At 65.8% G+C, this 18,844-nt stretch overlaps 1 protein-coding gene across 14 annotated transcripts in view; it reads left to right on the top strand.

The window, feature by feature from the left end:
- Positions 1-255: 255 nt before the first annotated feature.
- PLXNB2 (plexin B2) overlaps positions 256-18,844 on the top strand; it is a 29,586-nt gene continuing 10,997 nt past the window's right edge. For 3 of the 14 annotated variants that reach the window (XM_029205724.1, XM_029205723.1, XM_029205722.1), the window contains exons 1-5: positions 16,070-17,147; positions 17,503-17,685; positions 17,780-17,908; positions 18,431-18,531; positions 18,625-18,751. In XM_029205724.1, the coding sequence (XP_029061557.1) occupies positions 16,074-17,147; positions 17,503-17,685; positions 17,780-17,908; positions 18,431-18,531; positions 18,625-18,751 (1,614 nt within the window). In that variant the 5' untranslated portion in view covers positions 16,070-16,073. Of the gene's footprint in view, positions 387-2,182; positions 3,286-3,559; positions 4,514-10,605; positions 11,979-13,358; positions 13,631-13,820; positions 14,139-16,060; positions 17,148-17,502; positions 17,686-17,779; positions 17,909-18,430; positions 18,532-18,624; positions 18,752-18,844 lie in introns of those variants that run through there. The other 11 variants (XM_029205713.1, XM_029205711.1, XM_029205715.1 and 8 more) reach the window with 11 other exon arrangements.

Genomic DNA, 18,844 nt, shown 5'->3' with positions numbered 1-18,844 from the left:
GCAGGCGTTCTCCCCTAGAGCCCAGACTTGGGCTCCTCTGGCGCGAACCTGGACGCGAACCGGGCCGAACTTCCCCGGCGACGCGGCGCAGTCGTCCACTGCGGCCGCCAGGCGCCGGGGACGCGGGGGGGGGGGGGGGGGCGCGGGGGGGGCGCGCGGGGAGCGCTCCGCCAGGCGGGCCCCCCTTCTCTCCCTCCCCACCCCCTCGCTCTCCTCCCCGTCTCCCTCTCCTCCCCCTTTCCCCCGCCGGGGGCGGGGCCGCTGCTCCCGCGCGCTCCGGCCCCTCCGCGGCCACACAAAGGCCCGTCTCCATGGCAGCCGCGCTGGCCTCAGCGCAGCGCCGATCGCGGCACGGGCGCCATCGAGCCTCAGCGGCAGACAAGCAGGTACGGGAATGGGGTACGGGGCCCGCGGGGCGGCCGCGCCAGTGGGGGGCTTCGCCGTCAGCGCCGCTCCGTCCTGGCCTGCGGCGATCGGGACGCGGGGACTCGGGCGGCTGCCGCCCGGCGGAGGAACACTCGGGCTTCGGCCGCCGTCCGTGCGTCCGGCCGGCCGGGGCCGGGTCGCTCCCGCCTCGCGCTCTTCCAGGTGGCGGGCGAGGCCCGCGGCGCCGAGGGCAGCGGGCCTGGCCCAGCAGAGGGTCCCTAGCCGGGCGCCGCGCCCTCTCCCGCCGCCCGCGTCCCTCCGGAGCCGCTCGGACCGCTTCTCGTTCCCGATCCTCCCTCCCTACTCATGCCCGCTGCCCCTCCAGCCACCGAGATCCGTGCACAGGGCGGGGATCGGCCCTGTTGTACAAGAGCTCCAGGCCCGCGCCCACCCAGCCTTGGTTCCTGGGGTGGCCGAGCCCCGGCTTTCCCCAGGGAGCTGGGCTCGCGGTCAGGCCTTGGCAGCCCCCAAACCCCTTGGGGACTTGTGAGGCGGGCATAAGCCAGGACCACCCTGGGAGCCCCTGGTCTGCACCTGGCCAGGCTGGAAGACGGGTGCAGGGCTCCCGGTTGGGACTAGGGGTGGCTTGGCAGCAGCACCAGCACCTGGCAAGTCCTGGTGGCCCTGGGCCTGCTTCACCACAGAGCCAGCACCCACAGTTCCCAGTGTTTGTTGGTGTGGTGTTTGGGTGGACACTCTGGGACCCAGGAAGTGAGTACAGGAAGTCTCTACTCACTGCCAGGACCCTGCCCCTCTATGTGCAGCCTCCCGGAGGAAGCCCTCCTAGATGGGCCCTTCCCACCCATCTGTGCTCAGGTTGCTTGGCAGGTATGAGGGGGGTCCCTGAGCCCAAGAGCCTCAGAGCTTCCTGCCACTTCATTGGCCTCCTCTTCCTAGCAACTTGGAAAAGAAAGGAAGGGCTCTATCCGTGCCCTGGGCCTGTGGTGGGGGTCAAGACTAGGGGTGAAGCTTGACCCCCAAAGCCAGTGGAGTGTTCTTGGAGCTCGGAGGGCTCTCCGTGCCTGTCCTGGGGAGCCCCTGTCATGTCTAACTGCAGCCCCTGTGTGCCACACACACACCCGGGCCGGGGCCCGTGGAGATGGGAGAGCAAGGGCCCCAGGGGTGGGAGCTCTCAGCCTGACCCCGTTCGGGATGTTCCCCGGGCACAGAGGGGAGAGTCTGAGAGCTGGACAGCTGCCGGGGGTGTGTGTGGGGGGGAGGCGTTCTTCTGCTCTGAGGTGAGGGTCCTGGGAGGGTAGGGTCAGCATCGGCCTGGCTGAGCCTGTTGGGTGTTTTTTTATGGCGTGTCAGCTTTTAGGAATCCCCAGAGAAGACTGAGGAAGAGCAGGTGGTCTCGGCAGATCTGGGCCTGTCACCTTTTCCCCCCGTGCCTATAGGGGGCCCACCTCCGTCTGCCGGGTAGGGGGAGGCTTGAGGTCTGGCCAGGGGCTCCTTGCCCCAGGAGGGGAGGGAAGTTACAGAGAAAAACAAGGGTTTGGAATGCAAGTCCCCCCTCCCCCGCCGGCCGCCTGCCAAGAAGGAATTATTTTGGATTATCCAGCCGTGTCCAGTCACCCAAGGGGGGCGGGGAGGCTAGAGCTGGGGGAGGCTACAGCCGTGGGAGAGAGATCCACTTCCGGGGCCGTGGGTTGAGAGCCCCAGAAGGGAGGGACGGGCAAGTCTGGGCAGCTCCGCCACCTCCCATGGCTGCTCAGACCGGTCAGGGGTGGGGTGGGAGGGGATGCGTCACCCTTGAGATGGAGAACGCCCAAGGTCGGCCCTAGCAGGCCCCGCCCAGTGAGCCTGGCGTGGGCCCAGGCCCCCTGGGGGAGGCCGTGGGGCCGGAGGAGTCCTAGACTCCTTTCTCGGCACCCAGGGTGTCCTGTGCGGCTGCCCTCCAGCCCTGGGCTCAGGGACACACCTTGGGCTGGTTACTGACACCTGTGTGGCGCTTCCCTGGGGTGGCGGGTCAGGTAGGGCCGTGACTTAGGCTGCTTAGCGTGGTGGGGCACTGGGGTCTCCCTTGGGCCGAATCTCTGGCCGTTCTCCTGCCTCTTGACTGACTCACTAACCAGCAGCTGACGGATGCACCACTTCCCTCCAAGCCCCTCGGACAGCCCAGCTCCCACCCCCACGTCCCCACCCCACAGGTGAAGGATCCCATAGGGGAGGGGTCCCACAGGTGAGGAGCCCAAGGCCAGACATGCAAGGAGCCGACTGGGATGCTGCCTCTGCCGCTTGGGCTCCCAAGGTCCGTGTAGGCGTGTGTGCAGCCACCCACCCAGTGGCCCCTGTAGGGACCACGCTGTGAGGCAGAGCTGGCAGCTGGGGCAGCGTGCAGTAAACCCAGGGGCCTGGCCTCAGCCCAGGTGAGTGGAGCAGAAGAGATTGGACCGGAAGGCACTGGGGTGGGCCGGCAGCCTGGGGAGGGGTCCATATGGCATGTGCCTGTCTCCCCCAGGACAGCTTGGTTGCGGGCACTTGAGCCGTCTCAGGACCTGGGCCATTCTGGGAACCTCCTGTTCCCTGCCTTGAACCCGCATCCTGGGGGCCGGAGCTGGTGAAGCCCTGGGACCAGGGGAGTGAACTGGTGGGGACAGGCTGTGGCTTCAGTGCTCTCCCACACGGCCCCTCCTCCGGTCTGGGCAGGTCCGCGCTGAGGCGCCAGGTCCTCTGGTCCTCCTTCTGTGTCCTTCTGACTCCCGTCAGGCCTCAGTCCTTTCTGCTGCAGCAACAGACACCAGCCTCCTGCCTTGGCTTCCTGGGTGGGGGGAATAAGCTTTTCTTCCCTGCTGAAGAGCCTCTTGGGCCCAGAGCCTGCCCTGGACCAGGGTGTCGGGAAAGCAGTCAGGGGAGGAGGTGAGCGATCAGACCTGCCAGAACTCAACCCAGGCTGGTCTCCCAGCTGAGCTGGAAACAGGTTCACTGGGGGCCAGTCCCTAGTTGGCAGTGGGGGCTGGGCAGAGTCCCTCCCCCTGAGGCTAATGGCTATGTGTGTGGGGGGGGGGGGGGGGGGGGGGGGGCCTCTACATGTCTTTGGTCTCAAATTACGGGCTGGATCGGTGGTTGGTAGCCTGTAATTGGTGGGGGGCACTGGGGTGCATGGGGGCTGGGGGAAGCACTGTTGCTTCCCTTTTTCTCTCCAGGCCGCATGTGGTCCCTTCATGGTTTTCCCTTCTGTGATTTCACATCCTCTGATGGGCTCCTGCTTCCCTCTGCCCCTGGGGCTTTGAGGACCTCGTTCCCTCTGCTGACCAGGCAAGAACCCTGCCCTTTCCTGGGCCCCCCGAGCCAGACCGGGCCACAGCTGCTCCCAGCCCTTCCCTCCCATCCGGCGGGGCTTCTGAAGGGCGGGGCAGGGCCTCTGCTGTCCTGCCCCCAGTGCCTACCCCTGAGCCTGTGACAGTGACTGGACCCAGAAGCCCAGACGGAGCCCGGGGTGGCCAGGGGCACACCTGTCGGTCTGCCCCTCCAGTCACAGGGAGGAGCCCAGGGCTGGCCCCCCCACCTGCAGCTGGGGTCCTGTTTCCCACCCTTTGTCACCCTTTGGTCCCCCATCTGCAGCTCAGCGCCCCCTTCACATGGAGAGTGTCTCCCCCAGCACTGCTCCCACCGTGGCTGGCAGCTTTCCACCCTGTGGGCTGGCCACTGGCCCACCCGAGTGCCTGGTTCCCCTGTGCGCTAGGCAGAGGAGGTGCTCTCCTGGGCTGGGGATGGGGCATCTGGGAAGAGGGCTCAACTTGGTGCCTCCGTCCTCAGCCCTGTCCTCAGCCCCTAAGATCACGTGATTTCTGAAACCTGGCAGTTCTCCATCCTGGTGCCAGATGAGTCCTGGCCTGGGGACCGTGGGAGCAAAAGTGCAGCCTTTGGGTGCAGCCTGGATTCTGACCCCAGTGCTGGCGTCAGCCCTGCCCTGCACTCGGCCCTTCCGGATGTGGAGACCAGAGCCCTCGGTGCAGTTGGCCGGCAGTTCCCATGGGGGGTTCTGGGAGGAGGGGCACCGTGTCGAGCTCAGATCTCCAGCTCAGATCTCTGTGACACAGCCCCCGCTGGACCCCCTCCTCAGGAAGAGCAAGAAAGGAAAAAGGTTTGATGTCAGCCTTGCAGAAGGCCACCTGTATGAACAGAGTCAGGGCAGGGGCGTCTGCTCCCAAGGCAGGGACACTTCCGGCTGCTGGCCTTCTGCTCCGATCTGGGCCCCCTGAGCCAGCATGCCACCTGTGCAGGCCATGGGCCCTGTGCTGATTTGGACTTCTCTGGGGGGCGCCGTCAGCTCCCCTCCAGGCACCCTGCCCGGCGCCAAGCTGGTGGCTGAAGGCTGAGGCGGCTCCAGGGCTCCTCGGCCACAGCCAGGCGTGCAGCATGGGTGACAGTGGGAAGAGGGTGACGGGCTTGGTGCCCACCTGGGTCCTTGAGTGCTGGAGGGAGGGGTGCTGAAGGGGTCTGGGGACAGCCCTGATAGGTTAGGGAGCATGGGTCTGTCTTGGGGTATAAGGGGGCCTGTGGCACGAGCGGCAGGATTGGGGTGGCCAGGGGGTGTGGACCCGGCCATGGGAGGTGTGGGCTCTGGGCCTGAATGTGGCTTCTAGCCCCCAGCCCCAGCCCAGGGCATCCTCAGAGCGGGGGGGGGGCCTACTTTGGAGGAGGGCCAGGGCCCAGGACACTGCCGTGGTGAGGCTGCTGCCCTCCCCAGGGAAGGTGGCTGCTGTCCCACTTGCACCCAGTGGTAGGACCAGAGCTGGGTGAGTTGGTGGGGCTGAGGGCAGGTGGTGGGAAGGAGAGGCCCCAGCGCAGCCTACCTGCTCCCTCTCAGCCTTGGAGTTGCTCCCCCAGACGGGCCGGGGGACGTGAGGGGCAGGAGACCCAGCCACGCTTCCTGCAGGTGGCCCCTGGCCCTACCCCTGTGTGTGATAGCTCCTTGCTGAACTGAGTGAGCCGCTGAGGGGGTGGGTGCTGGGCCTGGCCCGAGGGACCTGTGGGCTACTTCCTGGGTGTGTGGTCCCAGGGAGGCCGGGTGCCCGCCTCCCCCCATGCAGTCCCGGCCACCTCGCTGCCCCCTGACCCCTGCACCATTGTCCCATTCACCACTCTGCCTTCCCTTGAGCTGGGGTATTTCCTCGCTGGAAACTCCCGGTCCCTCTGCCCTTCCAAAGCCTAACCCTAACCCGGACCACCGCCCCACCCTGAGCCTGGACTCCAGACCCTACCTAGCCCCCCAAGCACCCTGCACCTCACCAGGGCCCGACCCCATCTGGACAGAGACCGGGCCAGCGGCCTGGAGCCGTCCCCCCTCGCAGATGGCCCTGGCCCACCTTTCCCACACAGGTCCCTCAAGGCCAGCTCCAGGCCTGCCCAGCTCCTCCAGGCCCCTCGGCCCTTCTGGGTGTGCTGGGCGGACGCAGTGCTGGGGCTGCCCGAGGCTCACCCAGCCCAGGTGCTCGGGTCTGGGGCAGACGTGTGTGCCTGCACATGTGTGCTCACGTGTGTGTGAGTGGTGGCTGGCATGCCAGCTGGGCACAGCGCCGCAGGCTAATTGTGGGGTTCGGCTGTGATGGAGGAGGGGGCTCGGGGTGACCGCTGAGGCGCTGACAGACTGACTGGGAGATTACAGGTCTGGCCGGCTCCTTGCTCGCTCGGGCCCTCACCCGTCCGTCCCCATGTCCCACTCCTGCCTCTTGCGCACGGCCTGGGAAAGGAAGGGGGCTCCGGGCGGGCAGCATCCAGCCAGCTGTGGGAGGTGAGCCTGGAAAGGGGAGGTGAGTGCGGGCAGCGCAGCGGTTGGCGCTGGCAGGTGGGGGCAGACCTCAGAACCAGTGGCTCCTGCCTGCGTGGAGCCCGATGTCCCCAGTCTCCCGGCTGGGACTGCGGAACGGGGGCGCAGCTCCTCATCCAGGAGCCCCTCCAGTGCTTGGGCGGCTGGGCAGCTCCCGTTGGCCTCATCTGTGCTCCCGATGCCCTGCAGTGCCCGCCCTCTCTCAGCCGGCCCCAGCCCACATCTGGCTTCTCCCAGTATCTCACCCCGTCTTCCTGTCCCTCTCAGCCTGACCCTGACAGGCTGTCCACTGGAGAGGTGGTCTCTGGAGGATGTCCACACTTGCCTGAGTGCCAGCCCCATTCATCTGTTCACCGGGTGTTGACTGTGGCCGCTGTGTGCCAGGGCCGACAAGCTGCTGGGAGCTCCACGGGGGCTCCCGGACCCTGGAGGGTAGAGACCTGTCCCTCTGTCCCCAGCACACAGCACCGTCGTGTGGCACACAGGAAGCGCTTGGGGGCTTCGGGCTGAGCAGATGGGGCAGGTCAGCGGGCCCATTTGGGGGGTCCCCACGAGCATGGGGAAGTCGATGGAGGCGTTAAGCTGCAGGGTGTTCTGACGGGAAGGACTGCTCTGCAGAGGAGGGACATGGACGAGCCTGGGGGGGAATCAGAAATGGGGCCCAAACCGAGTCCAGGTGGGACACAATGGTGGCTGGGACTCAGGGGGGCGGCCAGGAGGAGAGGTGGGTCTTGCATCATGGTGGGGCGTCTGGGCACCAGAACCTACTGAATCCCACCTTATGTCCTGAGGGTCTAGGAGGCCCAGGAGGCTGCTGGCAGCGCCCAGGCAGGTATTCTTGAAGGACAGTAATCGATTGAAACCAAGTCGTCCTAAGCCGTCTCTCCACGAGGTTAGGCACTGCATGGTGAGGCAGTGACTGGGACCGGAGAGGGGCCCGACTGCCAACAGCGTGGAGATCCCAGTCTGGGTCAGCGCCCACACGGCAGGGTCTGCAGTCATGGGCGCGTGGGCGGCTGCGGCACACACCCTAGGGCTTTGCCGGGTGAGCCCCTGAGATGCCTGAGGGTGAGGGCTGGATGCAGAGACACTGGTCACGGTGACCTCGGGTATCAGACGGAGGGGCTGAGAGGCGGCCTTGAGAGCACAGGGCGGGAAGGAGTGGGAGGCTATGGACTTGGCTAGGGGGAGGCCCATGGGGTCGGGGGAGCAGGCCCGGAGACCCCAAAGGCAGGTGGCGGAGAAAGCCCTGGGGTTGGTTTCTCTGCGCCCACTCCCCCTTGGCCTGGGGTCCTGGGCCTTTGACCTTCTCGCGGCCACCAGGCAGGGGTGATTTTCATGCCGGGGCCCGGAGCCCAGGCTGCAGGAGGAGGCTCATTAGCCTCCCCAGCCCCGGCGGGGATGGGCAGTCTGGCCCACGGCCTCTGCCAGTTGACGGAGGAACCGGGCTGTGAGCCGGGCTGGTGGGGAGGTGACACCGTATACACCTGGGAGGGGTCCTGTGGGAGGCTCTCCCAGCGCTGACGCAAGGCTCAGGCTAGACGTCAGGCTGTCCCTAGAGCCCGGCCCCGCCCGCGCCTGCTCCTAGGTGGCTGTGCGGGGAGCTCGTCCTTTGCCCGGTGAGTCTGGCAGGATAGGGGTTGGGAGCCATGCCGGCTGCGGCTGGGGCCTCCGCGGATCACTGGCCGACCGCGGAGCAGGGGTAATGGTCACCGCGCCCTTCCCGGCCAGAGGACAGCCTGACGCCCTGCGAGGCTCCTTGGGGACGGGTCCCTGGGCCCACGTGGCCGCCGCCGCCGCCGCCGTCACGGCGACCGGAGGTCAGGCTCCCGCCGACCGTGCGCCCTGGGTCCCCTGGGAGGCTCCTCAGAGGCCCACTTGTTCCCCCCGGGGCCGCGGGGTGGGGGCGGGGCTTCCGAGGGGTCGTCCCCCGGGGCCGCGCCGCCACCTGGTCGCCTGGGGTTACGAGGCCAGGCCGGCCCTCCCCGTCTGGGGACCGCCCCACCTCCCGGGCTGAACTCAGACCCGGGGCCCCAGAAGGGCGCGGTAGGACCGCGGGGCTCCCTCTCGCCCTGGCCCGGGGGCCCCGACGCTCCCCCCGGCCCCCTTCGCGCCCCTCCCTCGCACTTGTTTTGAAAACGGCGGAGGCTCGGATTTGCCGGCGTCTCGCCTGTTTAGTTTTCTCTGATTTGTTTCGCGCTCCCGGCTAATTGCAGATTTGCATTTTCGCCTCGAGAACGCAGCAGAGGCCGGTCCCCTGCAGCCAGCTGCCGGGCGGGGGAGGGGCGGCGCCCGAGGCGGGACAGTCACCCTCGCTGCATCCTGGCCTGGCCCCGGGGCGACGCGGCCCCCACCCTGTCCGCCGGGTGTAGGTTACTCCACCCCCGCGTTGGGGGTCCGTAGTGCCCTCCACAAGGTGCTAAGACTCCCCCCACCCCCATGTCAGGGTGTCCCTGCCTTGGACTCGAGCCTTAGCCTGAATCGTGGGTTTCTACGTGTCTGCCTCTGGGTCCCCTTCCCGAGCCCACAGGCTGCCAGGGGCCTCCACAGCCCTGGCTGCTGTGCACTGCTTTGCCTTCAGCTTTAAGGAGTTGCTCAATCTGTGTTTGCCTGACCCTAGCGACAGGGAGGTCTAGCCGGCACCCCAGGGCCCTCCTCCCGGGGGGGGGGGGGGCCAAGACCGGAGGGGGAACCCTGACAGCCCTGGCCTGGCCTGAGGACCCTGCCCTTCCCCAGTGGGCGCCTCCTGTTTACCTTTTCCGGGTGTGTGGGGCAGCTACTGCTTATAAGAAAGGAACCCGAGGAGGGGGAGCCTCAGGGGACCCAGTGGCCGAGGCGCCTTCCCATTGCTTCCCACTCCCGTGGACGTGCGAGGAGAGGCCTGGGCCGCCCGCAGCCCGGGGCCCGTCAGCGCCCTGGCTGTGGGAGGACAGACCACTGTGTGCGTGAGGCCGAGGGGGCCAGCTGTAGGGGCACATGTGCTTTCAGCTTCCTCTGCTGTGTGTCACCCCCTTGCCGGTTCACTGGGCTGAGACCCACCTAGGGCCTCAGATCCTGTGTTCAGACCTTGCTCACCAGTGAAGACCACAGACCACAGCGGAGGAGTGACGGTCCTGCAGGGCCAGGTCAGGATGGGTGTCTCAGGCTTCTGACGGATGGGCAGGAGTTTCCCAGGGGGAACAGCAAAAGCAGAGACATGGCGACATCATGGCGTCACCCTGAGTTCCTCCTCCACTGAGAGGACAACCGAAGGATTTCTGCACACGGATTCACTTACACCTCGCGGCAGCCCACTTGGGTTGGTGCTGTTATTACCCCCCATGTCACACCCGGGAAACTGAGGCACAGTGTAAGTTTGTAAAGAGCCCACATAAGCCAGGTAGAAAGAGACCTGGGGTTTGAACCCAATAATATGGCTCCAGAGCGCAGCCCTTGAGGCCCCTCTGGGCAGCAGCATTGGGTGTGTGATTGTGGGGTGGGGGGACACCCATGGCCTCAGGGGCCTGTGGGTGTTCAGGAGAGTGGCCTTCATCTGAGATAGAAGGAATGACCCTCCAGAGCAGAGGCAGGATGGACACGCTGGGGGCCAGGACAGGGTGGTTGAGGCCGGGTTAGGAAAGGGGAAGGGGAGGGGATCAAGCTTCTTTCTGGAGGAAGTGCTGGCTGGAGGAGCCCGATGTTGGGAGGAGAAATTGGAGGGTCTGAGAGGTGGGCCCACCCTAGTGGGTCACTTGGGGCAGGTCTGTCGAGGGGTGAGGTGGTGGCTGTGGAGGCTGGATGTGTGGCCTCATGAAGAGGGTGTCCCTTGGAAGAGGCTAGCCTCCCTTGGCGACACCTGCAGCACACACACCCCCGGCCAGGGAGGGGCCTGGGCCAGTGGAGGGCGGTGCACAGGGCACACGGAGGCCAGAGTGATGTCCCTTCAGGGTGGCAGGTCTGCATGCTCTGTGCCCTCGTGTGCTGTGGACCCCGAGCTCAGCCTCCACCTGGACTGGATGCAGCCTCGAGGCCAGGCCTGGTCCGGATTTCTCATGCGGCTCCATCATCCTGACACCCTGTGGTTTGGCCCCTGAGTTTGCCCCTTTCACAAAGGCTGTGTTGTCGAGTGCCTAGGGCAAAACACACCCCTCACCCTCACACCTGGAGCCCTGAGCCCCTCTTCCTGGGTTAACCCGCCACTGCTCAGCCAGGGGCTGAGGGCACCAGAGGGATTTCCTGCCTGTGTGCGCAAGTGTGGCACCCACCTCCCCGCAGGCCTTGCCCCTGCTGGTCTCCTTTGGACTGGCCGTGGGTCCTCCCAGGCCTGGGCCCTACTCGCAATGTCGTTCCCCACGTTGGGGGAGTGCCTGGGGGGGTACGGGGGGAGCAGGGCCTGACCCTGCTGGAGGAGGTGTTGGGGGAACGCTGCTGGGGAGGGCAGCCAGGCAGGGAGCCAGTGGGCCATGGCCGAGGAGACCTGGGGAGGAGACCTGGGATAGGCCCGGAGAGATGGCTGGGGTGTGGTCACTGAGCGCCTGGCAAGCCGTGTCCTGAGGCAGAGTGGGGCTGGAGGGGGTCTGATTATTATTATTACACACCTCTTTTTATTTAGACAAGTAGTATGTAAATATATCCTTCTCAAATTTTTTTCCAAAACTGGCAAATGAAGTTGCTTTGCTGTCTCAGCCCCCTCCTCCCTACCCCCCCACCCCCACCGGCTTCACCTTGACTTTCAGTTTGGATGAAGGCTTCTAGAACTTCTCAGTTAAACCATGTGTGTCTGAATCGACACCCACGTGTGGTGATACCTGGAGTTCTGCTCCACAGCCGTCCCCAACAGGTCTGGGCTCCGTTGGGTCAGCATGGCCCACCCACCTTCATCAGCACCATGGTTTTTCAGGGTCCTCTGGTTGCATGCTGGGTGGTTGCCAAATTTTCACTATAATGAACCGTGCTGAGAAGTATCCTTGGACTAGTCCTCCCTGTGGGTACACATGGGTGTTTATCCAGGAGAGGATACAATAGCAAGTGTTGCTGTGTGCTACAGTGTAACAGGCTCTCCGGAGGCTTTTCGGGCCGGAATAATTTAGTTCTTACAAACCCCTGGGGGAGCTCACTATGACTGTCTCCACTTCACAGATGGGGAAATGAGGCTCAGAGAAGTTAAATAATTTGCCCAAGGTCACACAGCTAGTAAGTAGAATTGCGGGCTCGTGTGTATGCATGTTCTTCAGAAAGCAAGTTTAATTTTAACGTCCTGGTTTAATAAGCAGACAGTACCAAGAGACTTAACGAGAAGCTGTTCCTTGCCCTTTTCTTCCGCTTTTTTTTCTTCCTTTTTTTTTTTCTTCCTCCTGTTCAGCACAGCTTGCAGAATCTTAGTTCCCTGACCAAGAATTGAACCCAGGCCCTCGGCAGTGAAAGTGCAGAGTCCTAACCACTGGACCCCCAGGGAATTCCCTCTGCCTTTTTTGAGCAGAGGCAAGAAGGGCGGTGTCAGGCATACACACCAAGCGGGCATGTGTGCACTGGGGTGCTGGGCTAGGGGCTGGGAGGCCAGTGTCTGAGGGGGGGACGTGAGGGCCGGGTGGAGGAGGCTGGAGTTGAGGTTCTCCTGCTCCAGGATGGCAGAGGCCAGCTGGGGTCCCACGGGCTGTTCCTCGCCCCCCCAGATGTGGAGCAGAGGAGAGACGAGGAGGTAGGGGCCAGGCTTGTGGTGAGGCCACTGTCTCTCCTTTGCTTCCTAGAGGATCTCCATGCTGGCCTGGAGCAGAGACTGAGCTGGACTACGGGAGCCTGGGTGAGTGACGGCTGGGCACCACCTGGGGAAGGCAGGGGGGCCACAGCCACGCAGTGAAGGCGTCTGGTGTCCCTGAGGCTCTGGTCTGGTCGGGCCCGGTGTGCAAACGTCTGCCCGAACCCAGGTGCCCTAGCTGTGGGGGCCGCTGCCAGGCCCCCCAGTTCTCTGATGGGGGGCCAGGATTTGCTTGGGAGGGGTGGGCGCTGCTGCGAGACTGGGGCGGTGTGTTTGGGCGCTGACTTGCAGTGCTGGAATCTGGAACGTTAGGGCTGGGAATTTGGGCTGGGGGAGGGGCGCCTGGCCAGACGCCTTCCTGGCCAGCAGCAGGCTGGAGTCTGTGCGACGTCTTGGAAGTGCACCTCCGGGCTTCGGCCAGGAAGAGGCGTCTGATGCCCCTGAGGAAATCCCCGCTGGCCCGGTGAGCAAGCGGGGGGTCCCAGGCTGCATTCAAAACAGGAAGCGCCCGTTCCAGGAACGCCAGCCGCAGGAAGCTCTGCCGGCTGTGCCCGGCACCTCCCGCAAGGCCGGCCTGAGCGCTGCCTCTGGTCAGGTGGTTCACCCTTTGCTCCCGTGGGCCTGGCCAGGCAGGTCACCTGAGGCTTTGTTTGTCCCGGAAGTGGAGGGAGCTGAGGCCTATCATTGTCACCCAAGTCCCTCCTGCCAGACTGTGTGACCTGGGCTCAGTGTGAGGGGCCCTTGGAACCCTTGGACTTGAGGCTCACTCTGCCCACCACCCAGAGGGGTCCTGGGCCAGGGAGCCCAGGTCTGGCCCTGGCCTGCTTGAGGGGGGGTGGGGCGGGGGTAGCAGCACAGTATCTGGGCCAGTGTTACTGTCAGCAGCAAGACCTGGTCCCACTCCGTGACCACACACATGGCTTTCATGGAGCACTTCTGGTGTGCCAGCCCTGGGGGCCCCTGGGGCCAAGGACAGGGCTGGGCTTCTGCCCCAGGGGCTCAGTCAAGTGGACATCAACCAGAGGGAGGCCAGAGCATTCTTTTTTTTTTTTTTTTTTTTGCGGTACGCGGGCCTCTCACTGCTGTGGCCTCTCCCGTTGCGGAGCACAGGCTCCGGACGCGCAGGCTCAGCGGCCATGGCTCACGGGCCCAGCCGCTCCGCAGCATGTGGGGATCCTCCCGGACCGGGGCACGAACCCGCGTCCCCTGCATCGGCAGGTGGACTCTCAACCACTGCGCCACCAGGGAAGCCCCAGAGCATTCTTTTTTATGCACTGTGACCCTTCCATCTCCTGGGTCCTGTCACGTCTGTGAGCTACCAGGACTGAGGCAGGGCTCTGGGTCACAGCAGAGCTCTTTCAGAAGCGGGGGGGGGGGGGGGGCAGGAGTTTCCCCGCTTGGTCTGTTCTGGGTTCAAGTCCTAGGCGCGCTGCCGGCCGGCAGAGGGGCCTGGACACGGGTCCATCGGGGACCAGGGGGTCTGCTTCCATGGGTGGCCTGGGCTCGGGCGGCTCCAGCTCCGGCCGCGGCTCCGCCCCCGCCCGTCCGTCCGCACCCGCAGGTCCGCCCCCGCCCGCCCGCTCCCTCCCTGGGCTCCGGAAACATTCCATTCATTCCCCGCTTGCCGCGGCGGCCCGTGGCTGGAGCCGCAGCCGCCGCCAAAGCCGAGCGGGACCAGAGTCGCGGCGGGGACTCGGGTGAGCGGGGCCGGGGCGGGGGTGGGTAGGGCCAGCCTGGGCTCGAGGCCGAGGGGCCTGGACGCCCCCCGCCTCCGCGGCGCCGGGGAGCGGACTTTGCGCCGCGGCGGGCGAGCCAGCGAGCGCGGGAGCGGGGCGGCAGGGAAGCTGGGGCGGCGGGGGAGGGGCGGCGGGGGGCGGGGCCCTGCAGCCTTGCCCTTCCCCGCCCCCGCTCCCCGGGCCCTGAGCGAAGGTACCAGAGGGTGCCTGAGCGCCCGGGGCCTCTCCTGGTGCGCCTGGTTCTGTGCAGTCCTGGCGTCGCGGGCGTCCCGGCTCCAGCCTGGGGATTTTCTGAACTGCGCCCTCCTCTCCCCTAGACGGCCTCAGTTGCCCGCGGAGCCGAGCGGAGTCTGCGGTGGCAGAGGCACGCCTCCGCCCAGGATCTGCACAGTCTGCGCGCGGTCCTGTGAACTCTTCCTGTCTTTGACCAAAGGCGCCATCTCCTCCCCGACCTGATCACCTCGTCTTGGTGCGGCCTGGGGTCACCCTGTCTCCTCATCCCACCGCCTTCTCTTAGGGCATTTTCACCTCCTTCCCAGGTCCCTGCTGTCTCCTGGACACTGTCAAGCCAGCAGCGCGTGAGGAGGCCTGTGGGGTCCCCAGGGGCCCGGCAGGAACTGAGCACTCCAGAGCAAGGGGCTTCAGTGCACAGCTGAGGGGCACCTTCCCCCGCCCTGAGACTTGCCCCTGTCAATGCCCGGTGGTGATTCTGGGGTGCAGAGGGCTTTGTCACTTGGTTGCTTCTTGGTTATGCTTCTTCCTCCAGGGGCTTGAGGAATGTTGTGGAGACTCAGAACAGAGGGATGCAGTGGGGGATAGAGAACAGCCACAGCCTGGCCGGGGGGGCTTCCTAGTGGCTCAGGCAAAGAAGGAAGCTGGCTTGATGTGAGAATCACAGGGTCCATCCTATTCCAGTCAGCACAGCTTTGCCCAAAGCCAGTGCCCCCAAAGAAACGTCTCCCCTGGCCATGGAGCGGAGCAGACAGCCTTCTGCCTTCCTGGAGGAGGAGGACTCAGGGCGGGGCAGGGCAGGCTGTCAAAGGGGGGGGGGAAAGTAATTGTTTCTTGAGGGAATGAGCGCGTTTCCAGGGCGGTGGGGTTTGAGGGGGCCGTAGGGGGCGTGTCAGCTCCTCTTTAGAGGTGCAGCAGCTGTGGGGGGAGTCTGGGAGGCCACCGCCACCGGCCACCCTCTCACAATCTGTGCCTGAGCCCCTCATGGCCCTCTGCCGTTGGGGTCAGTCTCCACGCGGCCACGTGGCATGGACAGCTGCCCTAAATGTCCTGCCGGGCACAGGCCCCCTCAGGGAAGGTTCCGGCGGGTCCAGGAGTGAGGGCTCACGCAGATTGTGAGAGGGTGGCCGGTGGGGGTGGCGGCCAAGACCACTTCAGGGGATTCTGATCAGGGTCCCGAGGGCGGCGATCGTGCTGGACCATCCCAAGGTGGGAGGGGCCTCCATGCTGGGGACCCTGAGCCCACCCTTGGCCTTAGTAGCTCGCCCCCATACATCCAGAGACATGCACGGGCGCGCGCACATACGCAGGGCCGTGTGTGTGCTCGGATGGACACCCGCACCCTGATGTGGCCTGCCCCGGCCCTGCACGCAGCACCTCCCGCGGCCTCCGGGGTCCCCCCTCAGAGACCTGATTCACCCCAGAACCCCCTCCCAGGACCTGCCTCCGGCGTGCCTGAGTCTGAGGGTCTGCCCTGGGCGGGGCACAGGCAGGGCGGGTGGATTGCTGGGGCCCTCCTGCTGGTTCATCAGGGGAAGCGGGGTTGGAGGGAGGGCCCGGAAGGCTTGGGGAGAGGGTGGGGAGGCAGGCCCACCAGCGGCTCTGCTGCTTCCTGTCAGATTACACCGTGTGTGCCGAGAGTCAGGCATAGAACAGGTGTGTGGCCCACCTGTTTGCATGTTCAGGGCCTGTCGGTCAGCTTGGGTCTGTGCTCTGGACAGTGTGGTTTGGGGGCGGTGCCTCCCAGACCACCTGGAGCTCTTGGGGTCATGGGGTGTGAGGGTGGGCACATGCGTGAGTGTCTGGGAGACTTTCTGGAGGAGGTGCTCTTTTGCCTTGGAGGTGGGCCTGAAGGTGCTTTGGGAACCTGGGGGCAGAGGACAGGGTGCAGTCCTCTGGGGGCGGCTGCACCCAGGCCTGGAGCTGCAGTGCTGGTGGCCTGGCCCCTCAGCGGTTAGGTTACAGGTGTTCCTTCTTGAGGAGGGCCGGGAGATGATCTCCTTAGAGATGAGAGTGGGTGTGTCTGGCCAGATGGGTGGGAAGGCAGGGAAGGGATCGTGGGCTCGGGTGGGCTGGGCAGGGTCAGGCACCGGGGGCTTCCTGTGGGGTGGGGTGGGTCCTCCAGACTGGGGCTCCCCTGACCCTCCTCCCTTCCCACAGGGTGCCGGGGGCAATGGCGCTGCAGCTCTGGACCCTGACCATCCTGGGCCTGGCGGGCACAAGTGCAAGCCTGCGGTCCCGCAAGCTGGACTTCTTCCGCAGCGAAACAGAGCTGAACCACCTGGTGGTGGACGAGGTGTCGGGCGTGGTGTACGTGGGGGCGGTGAACGCGCTCTACCAGCTGAGTGCCGACCTGCAGCTGGAGCAGCGGGCGGCCACGGGCCCGGCCCTGGACAACAAGAAGTGCACGCCGCCCATCGAGGCGAGCCAGTGCCACGAGGCCGTGCAGACTGACAACGTCAACCAGCTCCTGCTGCTCGACCCCCCCCGGAACCGCCTCATCGAGTGCGGCAGCCTCTTCAAGGGCATTTGCGCCCTGCGTTCCCTGAGCAACATCTCCTCGCTCCTCTTCTACGAGGACGGCAGTGGCGAGAAGTCCTTCGTGGCCAGCAACGACGAGAGCGTGGCCACCGTGGGGCTGGTGAGCACGACGGGCCCAAGCGGCGAGCACGTGCTCTTTGTGGGCAAGGGCAACGGGCCCCACGACAACGGCATCATCGTGAGCACGCGCCTGCTGGACCGGACGGAGGGCAGGGAGGCCTTTGAGGCCTACACGGACCACGCCACCTATAAGGCTGGCTACCTGTCCACAAACACACAGCAGTTCGTGGCTGCCTTCGAGGACGGCCACTACGTCTTCTTCGTCTTCAACCAGCAGGACAAGCACCCGGCCCGGAACCGCACGCTGCTGGCGCGTATGTGCAAGTACGACCCGTTCTACTACTCCTACCTGGAGGTGGACCTGCGCTGCCTGGGCCCCGACGACACCCGGGTCCCTGCCTTCGGCACCTGCCTGGCGGCCTCCGTGGCCCGGCCAGGCGCCACTGGGGTGCTCTACACTGTCTTCAGCACAGATGGCCGGGGTGGCGGGGGGCCACGGGCGGGCCTCTGCCTGTTCCCACTGGACGAGGTCCACAGCAAGATGGAGACCAGCCGCGATGCCTGCTACACGGGCACCCGGGAGGCAGGCCGGGACACCTTCTACAAGCCCTTCCACGGCGAGATCCAGTGTGGTGGCCACGGGTCGGTATGTGGCCTCAGCACGTTCTCCCACGGGCTTAGACCACGCACGTGTGGTTCTGCATGTGGCACTGCTTGCCGTGTCCACGTCCCACATGCTTGTGAAGGCCGTGTGTGTGTGTGTGTGTGTGCGTGCGTGCGTGTGTGGTGTCCCTGTGGACAGGTGAGCGTGAGATGTAGGTGCCACTTCTCCCAGGTGTCAGCCACGCTGGGCATTGGGTTTTGGAGCAGTGAGCACGTGGGTAGGGGCCCTGCCTGGGCCAGTCCTGGGGGACGTGTGCAGGGCCACAAGTGCTGGGAGTCGTGGTGGGGAGAGGCCTCGGGCAGGGGTCTGCACCCACCGTTGACGCCATGGTCCATAGGGTGCCAGCGAGAGTTTCCCGTGTGGCTCAGAGCACCTGCCCTACCCGCTGGGCAGCCGAGACGGACTCTCAGCTGTAGCCGTGCTGCACCGTGGAGGCCTGAACCTGACAGCTGTGACAGTGACGACCGAGAATGGCCACACCATCGCCTTCCTGGGCACCTCGGACGGCCGGGTCCTCAAGGTGAGGCCCAGGGCTGGGGCAGGGTGGTTTCCGGAGGGGTCCTCAGTGCACGAGGCCCCCTGCCCTCACCGTGCACCTGCCCTCGTGCCCACAGGTGTACCTCGCTCCAGATGGCAGCTCCGCGGAGTATGGCTCTGTCCTTGTGGAGATCAACAAGAGAATCAAGAGGGACCTGGTGCTGGCCGCAGACCTGGCCAGTCTGTACGCCATGACCCAGGACAAGGTTGGCCTGTGGAGCCTGGGAGGAGGGGCCTTGGTGGTCCAGCCCCTAGAGACACGCAGAGCATGCTGGGAGGGGGGCCAACTCTCATCTCCCTGGGTCCTGACAGTGTCTCTCGAGCACCTTTCCCGTCTTTGAAACCGTTTCTCTCTGTTCTGTGTCTCCGGCCCGGCCTTGGGCCCCTCCTGACCAGAGGGTCAGTGCTCTAAGTGGGCCTTCCCCAAGTGCAAACAGGGAGGCACGGGGCCCCAGGCAGCTTCTGTGAGCTCAGACGGTGGGGGACATGGGCCGCGGGATCCTGCGCCACCCGATCCTGGGTCAGGTCCAGCATCTCGGCCGGGTCCCACAGAACCTGGCCAGCAGCGGCTGCCTGGAGCCCTCACTGCCCAGCCTCGAGGCTTAGCGGTAAAGGTGGGATCAAGCTGGTGGTCCCAGGAAAGTCTGGCGTCTGAGCGAGGTCCTTTGTGGCTGCTGGCCCGACACCTGCGGCGGCCGTAGTCCCGCTCACCGCCCCGGTGTCCCCAGGTGTTCCGGCTCCCCGTGCAGGAGTGTGAGAGCTTTTCCACCTGCGCCCAGTGCCGCAGCTCACAGGACCCCTACTGCGGCTGGTGTGTCGTCGAGGGACGGTGAGCATCCGGGAGTCTGGGGTGTTCGGCCCAGCCTGGGTCCGGGGGTGCCGCCCCACTCTGAGGGCTCACGGGTGCCCCCTGCCCCCGCAGATGCACCAGGAGGGCCGAGTGCCCGCGGGCCGAAGAGAGTGGCCACTGGCTGTGGAGCCGCAGTGAGGCCTGCGTGGCCGTCACCGAGACCCAGCCGCAGAACATGAGCCGCCGGGCGCAGGGAGAGGTGTGTGGTGGGGGTGGAGGCAGGGGCGCTGCTGGCCGGGCGCAGGGAGAGAGGTGTGCGGTGGGGGTGGAGGCAGGGGCACTGCTGGCCTGG

This window comes from Monodon monoceros, unplaced genomic scaffold, assembly GCF_005190385.1.
Source record: "Monodon monoceros isolate NGI ecotype Baffin Bay Population unplaced genomic scaffold, NGI_Narwhal_1 Super_Scaffold_6, whole genome shotgun sequence".
Lineage (NCBI taxonomy): Eukaryota > Metazoa > Chordata > Mammalia > Artiodactyla > Monodontidae > Monodon > Monodon monoceros.
The sequence above is the reverse complement of the archived record's forward strand: the minus strand, read 5'-3'. Positions and strand labels throughout refer to the sequence as shown.